At 35.3% G+C, this 12951-nt stretch overlaps 1 protein-coding gene across 2 annotated transcripts; it reads right to left on the reverse strand.

Moving 5' to 3' along the window:
• Window positions 1-698: 698 nt before the first annotated feature.
• LOC142609413 (bifunctional protein FolD 1, mitochondrial) lies at window positions 699-7553 on the reverse strand. Of its 2 annotated transcripts, none has more exons than XM_075780996.1 (6): window positions 7387-7551; window positions 6791-7032; window positions 2492-2808; window positions 1712-1948; window positions 1464-1631; window positions 699-1010 (listed from the first exon to the last, which is right to left on the reverse strand). In XM_075780996.1, exons 2-6 carry the CDS (start codon window positions 6996-6998, stop codon window positions 840-842), a joined length of 1101 nt encoding a protein of 366 aa, XP_075637111.1. In that variant the 5' UTR covers window positions 6999-7032; window positions 7387-7551; the 3' UTR covers window positions 699-839. The 2 variants fall into 2 exon arrangements, with proteins under 2 accessions (XP_075637111.1, XP_075637112.1); XM_075780997.1 differs by having other exon boundaries at window positions 903-1039; window positions 7387-7553.
• Window positions 7554-12951: the final 5398 nt, after the last annotated feature.

Below are 12951 nucleotides of genomic sequence, written 5' to 3' on the forward strand. Positions count from 1 at the left end.
TCCCTTCTCCATCACAGCACTTATTTTTACTCTCTCTCATACTTTTTCTTGCAATTTTGGCAACATTATTGCCGAAATTCACTCTCTTTCCTCATTTTTCCAAATAACGTTTAACAGTACTCTCTTTCCTTATTTTTTGCAATATTCATCCGAAAGACTCGTAAATTAATGCCTGAGAAATGGCTCTTAATCCCGTTAGTGCCTCTCATACAGATATTTGAAGACATTAATACTTGTTGATTGCCATGTCCTGAAGATGAGGTGGTATCCTGCGTTGCTGTTAAATACAACATACCTCTTAGATACCACGCCATGTGGGTCTACTTCTACGTAAGGAGGATGTATGTAGCTGTTGCACATGATACCACTTTCCCTGAATACACTGCTACTCGTTGGCTGCTGTGGCATTTTTTTTTTTTTTTTTTGCACTGATTTTCATTGCTTTGTTAAGTTAGACCCTCAAAACAACACTTTTCCTCCCAAAGTCACAATCCTTTCAGCTACCAAAAAAAAAAAAAAAAAGATCCGATAGTTTTAGAATGAACCCCTGGAGATGCAACAACTTTAACAACGGCATTTTTTTGGCTACTGAACATGCTAACGCGAACGCTTTATATTAAGATGGTGAAGACCTATAAATTTCTCACGTTTGTTGAATCTAGTGGACAGTTGTGATCAATTTTCACCAAAATTCCCCGTGGTTAAACATCAATAAGTTACAATAAAAAAAGTTAAAGACTACAAACATAGCAATTCAGCAGGAAAAAAAACAGGACTACAAATATTAAGACAAATGTCCTGCAAATATAAAATTTTAGTAGTGTTTAATACATTACAGGTCAAGTAAAATCATATGCACGTTTGGCAGAGTCGAGAGTGTTAGACAGGAGCATGGCAATTGTCATGGGTCCAACTCCTCCAGGCACAGGGGTAATTAAGGATGCTACCCTCACTGCTTCTTCATAGAAAACATCTCCTCTGAGACGGTAACCGTGCTCACAGCTAGGGTCCTGCCCAATTGATAATCCTATCTTTAAATCTGAAAAATATTGTTTAAACTTATGGCAAACGCACCCCTATAATAAGATTAGGATGGCATAATCATTACCAACAAACCCGTGATCAAATGGCACCTTTACTAAGGATGGGCTTAAAGAGATGGAGAAAGCTACTCTAGTTGAGTAAAAGTGTAAAACCACAGGCCTACATGGCAACCGATGGAAAAAGAAATAAAACAACATCAACAACAAAGCCTCGGTCCCAAATTCTTGGCTGTGTTGTTTTAATTTTTCTACTCCCCCCCCCCCCCCCTTTTTGTGATCTATTGGTTGCCACGTAGGCCTGTGGTTTTACTCAATTAAAGTAGACTTCATATCCATTTTACACAAAATACCACTAGTCTGGCAATGATAAGACAGAAGTGACCAAAAATAGGCAAAATAAATGAGAAGTCTGATAGTTACCTCAATTGGATTTGTCCCCACATCTATAACAATTGCACCAGGCTTTAGCCAATTGCCACGAACCAGGTTAGGCACTCCTGCAGCTGTAATCACAATGTCAGCTTCACAGGTGATCTGTTCTGGATTCTTGGTAAATGCATGTATGATGCTGACAGTTGCATGATGCCTCTGCGAAACAAATTGAAAACTACTTAAAATCTAGGAGGAGAACCACTGTATGCAGTAAATTGTCAAAAAATGGTTGTCACCTGCAATAGCAAGGATGTAGGCAATCCAACTGTGTTACTTCTTCCAATCACCACAGCTCTCTTCCCCATGATTTCCACACCAGACCTAATCAATAACTCAATGCAACCTTTTGGAGTGCATGGAATGAACAAAGGCTCCCTTCCTCTCAGGGCAAGATTTCCCATATTTAGTGGATGAAAGCCATCCACATCTTTTTCTAGGCTCAACACATCCAAAATTTTTGCCTCATCCAAATGCTGTCCCAGACATATTGTTGTAAGTTATCCATACAACACCAGCAAGTTCTGAAATCATGTATATAGACCTCAAATACATAATTGCTAATAATGTACAGCTAAGAGCTAACGATACCCATCAAGTATCCAGACATTGTATATGATTTCAAATCTGATCAGGCCCCATCAAAGATTAGAATTTTTTAGCATAAAATCCACAAATATTGGGTCTTGATGATCATTTACTACATTTTCAAGGGATAAAGGAGATCTTTTAAAATTGCAACCATATGATATCACTAGTCCAAAATCACTGCCAATTCGGGTTCACAATAGGGCAGATTCTATGGTAGACTCAGATGAGAAGGAAAACGCAAAATTCTAGCCAAAGCATTCTAAAACATGCTCATAAAATGCTTAGACTTCACCATTAGGTCTACAAATCCCATAAACAGGGAAGCTAGGAATGGACAATCTTCTAAAAATTTGAGATATTCACATTGTTAACATTCAGATCAGCTAAAGGTCAAGGTTAAGAAGTTATGACACAGTTTAAGAAATTACTTGTGGAAGAGGAAGTTGCACAAGAATACCATGAACTGATGGATCCTCGTTGAATCTTGACAAAGCATTAAGAACTTCATCTTCTTTACAATCGTCAGGCAGTTCAGTCATCGTTGACATGATTCCAGCTTCTCCACAAGCTTTTATCTTGTTGCGGACATAAGTTTGTGAGTCCCTTCTTTGGCCCACCATAATGACAGCCAATCCAGGAACCTTTCCAATGGATTCCTTCATCCTCTTGACCTCAAAAGCTATTCTTGACATAATTTCCTCTGCCATTGACTTTCCATCAATTATTGCAGCATTCTGCTCATTGGCTGTAGTGAATGTCATGTATCAAACCACAGATAGCATACAAAGAAGAAAGATAACAAGAACCCTCAGAATAAAGATTGCACAAAAAAGAAAAAGAAAAAAAGAAAGAGGAAATCCAAATGATCAAATTTAGAAATCAAACCAAGCTCAGTAGCAGTCCAGAACCTAGGACTAACTGAAAATGTTAAACAGGATGTGAATAATATCCCATACCAATAGAATGGGGAATCAGACAACAGATTTATTTATTTTGGCTCGATAAGGTCATTCGGTGAAGAAGATATAATAGGCAAGAAAAAGGATTATTAGAACCCCAGATTCAATCAACCTTAAATTGAATCCAGCAGGTTTCTATGAAAATATGATACAAGTAAACCACTTTGTGAATAAAATCAATGAACTCAAGTACAAGCTCAAAGATAGCCAGCACCAAACATGTAGTTACTGCTACATCTATAGCATGATTAGACAGGAAATATCCTTTTTGCAACTCCAAATAAAGTCCTTTTCTTTACCCTATTAACCCCTAAAACCCAATGCTGCCTAGTCACATAGAATTATAGGGACTTACTACATAACCAACTAGCAAAGAGAGAGAGAGAGAGAGAGAGAGAGAGACCTAAAAAAAGAAAAGAAAAGGAGAAGGATGTCAATGTAGAACTAGAAAAAGAGACATTGAATCAGTCGCTGATGACAATGACCAAAATGAATAGCGTTCATTCCTTTTTTTGAGAAGTAAAGAACTTCATTAAAAAATAGATGTGAAGATCAAATAAACAAGGCACACAGGTAGCGTGCTATAGTATTAGCAAAAAAGTCTAAACTAACTAGCAATGAAGGTAAAAAAAAAATCAAGTAAATCATGCAAAATATTAAAGGTAGAAACACTTGAAGCATATGCCCGCTCAAAAAGAGTTTAAAAGAAGAAAGCTTCAAATCGTGAATTGATCTTTCATTCTCTTCAAAAGTACGTGCATTTCTTTCCCTCCAAATACCCCACATTAGACAATGAGGGATCATACTCCAAATCACCATAGCCCAGTGTTTGTTGAACTTGCCTGAACAACTAGCTAGAACTCCAATACACCACGTGGCATGACCTAATGATCCCCATATAATGAATACATCATATTTCATAACTCTCGAGCTACAAGGCAATGTAGGAGTAAGTGATCACTACCTTCCCATTCTACTTACACATACAACACCAATCCACAACAACCACTTGCCGCCTCCGCAAATTATCAACAGTTAAAATTTTCCTCAATGCTGTTGTCCAAATGAAGAAACTCAATAGGCACTTCCTAATATTAAAAAAAAAAAAATTATATTTTCTCCTTTGATTGGTAAGTTACACAAGCAGTGAGTTCACCTGCTGACTATTTTTTTGGGAGACAGATACCATTTGAACTAGAACTCATTCATTGGCAACATTCTGTGTGAATCTTGTCACAAATTTGCATCAAAGCTCAACATTGAGATTCTGTGAAGTGATAGAGTTATATCAAATACAACTAGTGTTGTTATAAGAGTGCTTAAAGCTCAAAGCTTGAAGCCCCAAGGTTTGAGAGCTTCACCTGGCCAAAAAAAAAGGCTCCTTTGATGAAGTGCACTTTAGGCACACTTTTTTGGTGCTTTTTGAAGAAGCACAAAGCATGCCTAGGTGCACTTTTTTATCTTATTGCTAAAAAATATATGAATCATCAAAATTAATTGCTTGGTCATGAAGAAATGACATGGACCAATGATTTACTATACAAACACTATTCTTAAGGTGTATTATGCAAACATTTATTTGTTTACATGTCAAAAGATACGAACAAAAATAATTTACTATTCTTGTGCCCTTTGGTCTCTAATTTTTAGATGTTGATTGAACCATATACACAATTCGATCATAACCATCATAATTATGTATTTTTATAAAACACGAGAATTATATAACATGTTATGTTTAAACCTTCTACAACTTGATTATTTTGATATTGTACATTGATAATTGTTTTCAATCAACTATATAAAAGTTTTAAGAATTGAAATTGTGGGGAGTAAAAAGGCCCTGATGGGGATGTGGGCCTTTGGGCCATGCTAAGGAAGGCCGACATGCTCTTGGGTTCAGAACTTGTTAGTACCACGGGTCGGCCCGTATGTCGAGGATCCGAGGGTCCAGCCGAGGATGAATTTCCCTTCGGACGGACACCGGAGAACCCGGGACTTCATGGTAAAGGTTAGGGAGTGACACGGTCAAGACCAATGGTTAAAGGGGGTGAACCCTCGAATGTTCTAGAAGCACCGATGTTAGAGAAATATCAAAGATAAAGGCTGCCACCTCCACATTAAAGACCCTGCACCTACCACCCTGGCCGCATTAATGGGGAAGTGACGCCTGAACAGTGGAAGGGAAACTTCTGGTTACTATTCAAAGGCACTGAGAAAAGAAATATCTGGATTAAGGGGGAGTTGGGGCAACACGTGTACAAAGTATCAAAAAGAATAGTATTTAAGGAGCAACCTGGAACAGGAAAGAGAGGCTTCCTTTTTTTGTAATCAAAAAGAAAAAGAAAAAAGAGAAAGAGATAATATAAGAACAGCTCTCGGCTTACGTCCGAGTAGGTGGATTCACAGTATTCCTTGTTGTTTTCAAGTGTTTGCAAGCTTTGGTTTGTCATTTAATCCTCAGACCCTTCTAACCTGGGTTTCAAGCCTACACTCTACAAATTCACATTGTTTAAGGCTCATTGGGCCTGAGCCCGTAACTGTTCTTGGGGCCAGGTGCAATTGTGCACTTACAATTGGCGCCGTCTGTGAGAAATTTAGTCTAGAAGAGGTAGGGATATTATGGCAGGCTTAGGCTCTTACCATGCAGAGTCACAGGGATCACAACCGGAGGACCATTTCGAGCGTCTTGAACATCGAAGGGATCGTGAGGGGAGTGTCCATACAGAGTACCCAGGCGCCAGCCATACTCATGGTGGGGGTAGCGTCCCCCAGGAGGACGGTTCTAAAGCCATGCAGAAGGAGATCAACCGTTTAAAGAGAAAGCTACGCCGCGCCAAACGTAGGCCTTCATCATCCTCACCTAATCCTTCCTCGGAAGAGGATAGGCGAGCTGGCTACAGTTCGAGATCGTGCTCACCTGCCAGCTCAGTGTCCTCCGGTGAGGAGGACGACCGGCCAGCTCGCAGACGCAAGAATCTTCCTTCTAGGGGCTTAGGCAACGACGCTATGAGTAGGGCGTTACACCAACTCTCCAAATCTCCGTTTTCACGGAGGATTGAGAGGGGGAGGCTTCCCAGGAGGTTCACCCAGCCCACCTTTACCATCTATAATGGCCGGACTGATCTGGTGGAGCACGTGAGTCACTTCAACCAGAGGATGGCAGTGCACTCTCACAACGAGACTCTAATGTGTAAAGTTTTCCCCTCCAGCTTGGGACCTGTGGCTATGAGATGGTTTAACGGTCTCAAATCGGGGTCTGTAGGCTCATTGGGCCTGAGCCCGTAACTGTTCTTGGGGCCAGGTGCAATTGTGCACTTACAGAAATAACTTAAGTAAAATTTGAACTTACAAACATTATACAATTGTTCTTACCTAATAGGTAAAATATACAAATTTTGAGTATTAATATTTTTTAATTAAATGTTACATATATTTCTATTATAGGTTAATAGATATTATATTTGAAATATATGTGATTTACTTCAATCAGGTGCACGCTTGCACTTTGTGTCTAGGCTCCAAGAGGCCTATGCGCTTAAGTGCACTTGACGCTTTTACCAACATTGAATATGATAATTTCTACAAAACAAAAAGTAACTTTTTCAATCAAAATTCAAAAGAATAAATTTGTTTCCAGGGCAGTTCATAAGACCAGACTGCCAAAAGTCATTTACATTGAATCTGATACATGACAATCAACTTTGATGCTATACCACAGTGCTGAAATCAGAGCAACCAAATTGATGGGTAAAAGAAAGTACTTACAGCATTTATGAGCGGAAGGAAAGTCATGTGGGGTGGGATTAGAAGCCCAAATATCAGGGAGGTCTAATGAGACAAGAGATGGAGATATCAGAATTGGGCAGTTTTCATCCTTTAAGGCATGAACAGCCCTTGCTGCTGTTGATGGCATTCTCATTCCTCCTACTCTCTTCTTCTGCCATGCCAATGCCACTGCCACGCTTAGCATCATTCTCTTCCTTTTCCTAGTACTACATCATTTCGGTCTGCCAGAGCAGAGCTTCACTCATAAGTAACTTGAGGCATAAGCGCAAAAGACATACAGTAATGGAACAGGAAAACATGGTACAAGCAACTGCTATACTGAATTTTTGTGTCAAGTTTTGGCACCGAGGAACAAAACAATCACAGATAAAGAAAAGAAAAATATGTGAAATTTAAATGTTGAATTGGGTCTTTTGAATATTGATTTTATCAAAAGCGAAAGAAGCAACAAAAGTCTACCACAATAATAATAATAATAATAATAATAATAATAGTTTAATTAAAGTAGCAACAGAAATGAGATTGAGAACAAGAAATTTGGCGAGAGCTTGAGGAATGAGAAGATAGAATAATACCAGTCCAGTATGTGGGCGATTGCAATCTGCAACAACAAAGAAAAAGAAAGAACTAAGAAGCAGCAGGCGGCAACTAAAAGCTATGCACAAGCTCAAGCCCTCGAAGGATCAGGTTGCAATGCAAGCGTGTGGAACACTTCTTCAGCTTCACTAACTAGACTGGATTAGGCCCTTTCACTAATTAACTTTATTCTATTCTATTGGGCCACTCGCTCACTTATTTAGCCCAAAAATACACCTATTCCCTCTTTTATAGGATACAGTTAATAGTTTCAATTTCAATAGGGGGGTTTTGAACTTATTATACAAAAATGTTAGTTTTTTTTTTTTTTTTTTATATAGATCCACAATCTTTTTATTACATTATTTGAAATTGTTTCATAATTCTCTTATATGATTAAAATCACAATTCAACATGTCATGTATCATAATTGTTCAACCATTTATACTAATTAGATTTATCAATTAAAATTTCATATTCTTTTAGGTATATTACATCAAGCACTATTTTAATTTCTAAGTGCTAAGAACCTTGTAATTCAACTAACTGACACTTTTGTTTTTTCAATGGAGACGTTTAGGGTTCAAATCCCTCTCAGCTATTATAACTATCAGGAAAACACCATTCTAAGTAAAGCTACATTACTTTTTATACATGTGATGTAATTAATTGATTTCATCGGGCTAAATAATCAAATTAGGATTCAATTTTTCAGTAGATTTTCCAATTGAATAGCTTCCTATAAGAAATGTAAGATGCATGTTTGGTAAAGATTAAATGAGCCTATAGGACCAGTGCCTCCAAATCTTCAAGGTGTTCATTTTAATTGTAGTAATTAGTAAAAATTTAATAGATGAGGTGTTTTTTTAGTTGCCAAAAATACATGTGTTAAAAATAAAAAAATTTATCCATTTACCTTTCATCTTATCCTCAATTTTGAACCCTTTTTTCCCTATTAAAAATAAATATTTTTATTTTAAACACTCATGTATTTTTGGCAACTAAAAAAATACCTCATATATACTTCCATTGTACGTAGTTGGATTGCCAGGGGATCCCAAAAAAGAGTTCATTTTTAGAGTATTCTAGCTATAAAAAAAAATTGTGGGTTTTTAAAAAATTATAAGATCATATATAATGAATAACTTTTAAAATTTTAAAATAGTTAATATCTGTATATTCTATCAAATGATTCTTGTTATGTTTTGAATCACTATTTATAAAATTTTACTGGTAGTTACATGTTAGTCATTGAATAAAATAAATGATCACCAAAAGCCTTGTGGCTCAATTGGCCATCTAGTTATTTTCAATAGGAATGCCCAAAGTTTAAATCTTCATTCTCCTTGTTAAAAGTATCAATTAAAAAAAAAAAATACTAATCCATTTGATTTGGATATTTAACGCCCAGGGGACAATGCTAGCATGAAAGTGACAGTAACAAGTGGGCACTAGTTTAGAATGTATCCGGTCCATTGAACAGGAGTAAGTTTAGTGCCACACATTTTGACACAATAAATATCACAATTTTTCATATGGCGAGTTGTGGTTAGTAGAGGGGTGATAGTGAGTCCATGTGGGAACACCCCTCCTCCAACCACAACTCACCATGTGGCGAGTTGTGGCATTTGTTGTGCCAAAATGTGTGACATCAGACTTATTCATTGAGTAGAAGTATTTTTTTGGTGACCTGAAATTCTGAAAAACAAGTTGACACTTTTTGAGAAGAAGGGGCGAAAAAATCATCATATCAATATGCAAAAGAAAAATTTGGGAGAGAAGATAAGAGTGAAGAGTCCTCGTAATGATTTTTTTAGATACATGAAAATGCATTGATGAATAATTGCAAAAATGATTGGAATCATGTAGTTACAAACAAAAAATCCAACCAATCAGGTGTCACTCAAATCAATCAATCAAACATATGTAAAAGGGTCTGCAAATTCATGTGTTATAACTTATATATATATATGAGAGAGAGAGAGAGAGAGAGAGAGAGAGAGAGAAAGTGGAGCGGATCTGGATCTGGATCTGGGAGTTTGGCGTAATGAGATTGGGATTACACGCATTCATGATTCTTCTTCACAGGAGTTCTAAGAAATGGTTTTGGCCTATGCTGTGAGCCTCTTCCACTTTTCTCTGTTAATTTAGATTGACACCGTTGTTTTGTTACATATAAGCTCCAACGTTTGGTACTACCTATTCCGTCTTTTTCCTATCAAATACAAATGATCGCTTGTGCATCAATTGTTTTAACTTAATCTCAATTTTTGTTCCATGTGACCCTGCCTCCAAATTCCAACCGCCCCAACATCAACATGCTCACTTGGCCATGCCTGTCTCTTGCCTCCTTTTCCCACCTGTCTCTCTCTTTCTAATCTCCATGATTAATTGTGAAAATTTTCTGCTCAAAAAAAAAATTGTGAAAATTTCCCACATAATAAAGATATTTGGCAAACATCAAAAACTCATTCACTCTTAATATATAAATACACTCATCTTTTTAAGATCAGTTTTGAATCAAAAGGGTTTTAACTTTTATTTGATATTCAATATCTTGTCTAGTTTTGGTTAATAGTAATGTTAATTCACAATACTTTCACAATATTTTTATAACAAATTCTACGTGGTAGAGTAATATCATTTTTTTACTCGCCTAGAATGAATTTGTTTTTAAAATGTTGTTAAAGTATGTGGATCAAACATTTCTCTTTGGTTAATAATAAGCAGTTAATCTAATAAATTTCAAATGAAAAAAGTGCGTCACTGCGTGTGTGGTTTGCTTAAAACAACAAGAACACTACCCTCAAGTCTCAAGCCGTCCATTAGATTCTCCCAGGGTGGGTGAGTTACCCTACAAAGACCAAAAGGTCCAAAACCCCGTGCAATCGCCATCTTGACAATGACAAAGCAATTAAACATGCAACTTCAAATCTAAATCTCAATATTATAAAAGATTTTGTTAATGTATGCCCTTAGGACACACAATAATTAATCATTTTTGAAAATATTTTTTCGAGAATTGAAAAGGTATTAATAATTTTTTCAATTCTCGAAAAAAATATTTTAAAAAATAATTAATTATTATGTGACCTTAGGGCATACTATTACCAGACCCTATTATAAAATGGGGTTGGTTTACTTTTATTATTTTTTTAATTGAATTTTTTTTTAAAATGAGAAACTGTTATATCACCCACTAACTAGATAAAATGTGAATATTAAAACTCATTACCATTTATGTGTTCTCTACCCTTAATAGATATACACCCCCTCCTTACTAAGTGACTTTTATAAATATATATATATATATATATATATGAAATGAAAGACTTTATTGAAAGAGAAACACAGAGCTACAAAACAGAAGGCAAACTAGCTTCCTCCCTGAGAATATCACTCACACAAGGGGCAGTTGCCTACAAAAGGAAAACTGATTTCTTTTTCTAAACATGCAAAGCTTGAACAACTATATTCAGCAAAAAAATTATGCCATTTTCTGTGTGGCAAACGAAATTTTACTATAGTTGAAGATTTCCTAAAAAATTTTCGTATGATGAATGATGATTACAGAAAGCAAAAAAAAAAAGAAAAATCTTTTATCAGTAGAAAATTGTTTTTTTGTTTTAATTATGGTTTTTGTGTGTATTTTTTTACGTAGCTAAAATTCTTAAGTAAAAAAAAAAAAAAGCTTTTCTTTATCAGTAGAAAATTAAAGGCAAACTAAGATATGATAAGAGATTAAGAGTCTTCAAGACAAATTTCTCTTTTATTTTAATTCTAGGTTGGTTTCTTGATCTTTTATATATATAGGGTCCGATTAATATATGTCTTAAGAGCACACAATAATTAATTATTTTTGAAAAAAATTTCTCAAATATTGAAAAAACTGTCACGCATTAACAAAATTCATATATATATATATATATGTGTGTGTGTGTGTGTGTGTGGGCACACGCGAACGTGCACGCATGCTATTGTTTCTTTTCTTCTCTTTTTTCATTCTATATTTGATGAGACAGTAATAGATGAAGTTCACGTTTAAAAAAAATCTTGATCAATTCTTTTTGAATGGTACCAAATATTTGGTAACGAACTAACGATCAAAAGATTACCAATATACCAACTTTATTTATAGAGTGATTGCACTTATACTTAACCTTTTTGTTTTAAAGGTAAATTACATTTTTAGTCTCTAACGTTTGGTCTATATGTTAAAATAGTTCCTAACATTTCAAATGTGTCAGATTAATCCTTAACCTTTTGGTATTGTGTCAAAATAATTCATGCCGTTAAGTGGTGGAATGAAAAAGCTAACGTGGCTAGCGGTATTATCAAAATATCTATTTTTATGCCACTTCAGTAGCCACATATGCTGCCACATGTCTTTAGTTTTAAAAGATAAAATAATATATTTGAAATTAGTTTATTATGGACTAAAATTCAGTTTTTTTCTTTGTTTCATTTTCTTTTCTTTGTTTTCTGCAAAACCAAACAGGACTTAAAATCCCCAAATTCAATGCTCAAAAAAATTCAAACCAAAAAATGGTTTAGTACTGTACCACTCATTAGATTTGCATTGCCGCTTTGTTTGTTTAGTTCCTTCCTCAAAAATTTCATACTGTAAAAAATTCCTATTATAATTAAAAAAAACAAAAATAAATCATGTTCCCTAAGCCTTATCACGTCAATCTCTTCATTTCTTCCCCAAAATAAAATATCAAAACCCACTCCCTCTCTCTCCATTTCCCCCACTTTTGTCTCTTTCTCTCTATCTAACCCAAAGCAGATCGGAATCCTTTTGACCAAAATGAAATGGTAAAGCTGTTGGCAGCAAAAAAAAAATCAAATGGATGCCGGCCATTTTTAGGGGACTTAGTCAGGAACGTTACAGAGTGATTGCGATTTGAAGTTGCAACTCTTCGAATCGAACCTTGTGCTCATGCTAATAGCAAGCAATTTGGGGTTGACTGTGTACCTTATTTGGAATTTTATTTTCGTATTCAGCCGATAAAAGGAAGAATATTTTTAATGTGGGAATGGGGATTTTGAATTGAATTCTCTGGGCTCCGAGGATCTTTTTCTTTTTCTTATTTGGTTGCTTGGAAAACGTGGGGAAAAGAAAGGAAATTTAGTTTAGAATTCTGGGTTTTGAATCCCATTTGGTTCTCAAGAAAGCAAAGGTAAGAAAATGAAGAAAATAAATTTTCATATTTGACAAAAATAAACAAATTCAAAATATTTTATTTTCTTAAAAAAAGGACACGTGGTAGCAAATTCTAAATATTAGTTTATTGCCACTTTAGCGGAAAATAATAATTTTTTTTTGTCGTAATTTTCATCCAAAAGATAATGATAAGGACTAACTTGACACAACACTGAAAAGTTAAGGACCAAATTGACACCATTAAAAGGATAGAGACCAAATTAAAATATGGTGTAAAGAATAAGGACCAAATACATAATTTACCCTTGTTTTAATTATAACTACAAGCTGAAAATTTTTAGTCATAAATGTTGTCAAAATTAAAATTAGTTTTAATTACAAAAGAGAAGATGATTTT

The sequence above is a fragment of the Castanea sativa genome, chromosome 9, assembly GCF_040712315.1.
Source record: "Castanea sativa cultivar Marrone di Chiusa Pesio chromosome 9, ASM4071231v1".
NCBI lineage: Eukaryota > Viridiplantae > Streptophyta > Magnoliopsida > Fagales > Fagaceae > Castanea > Castanea sativa.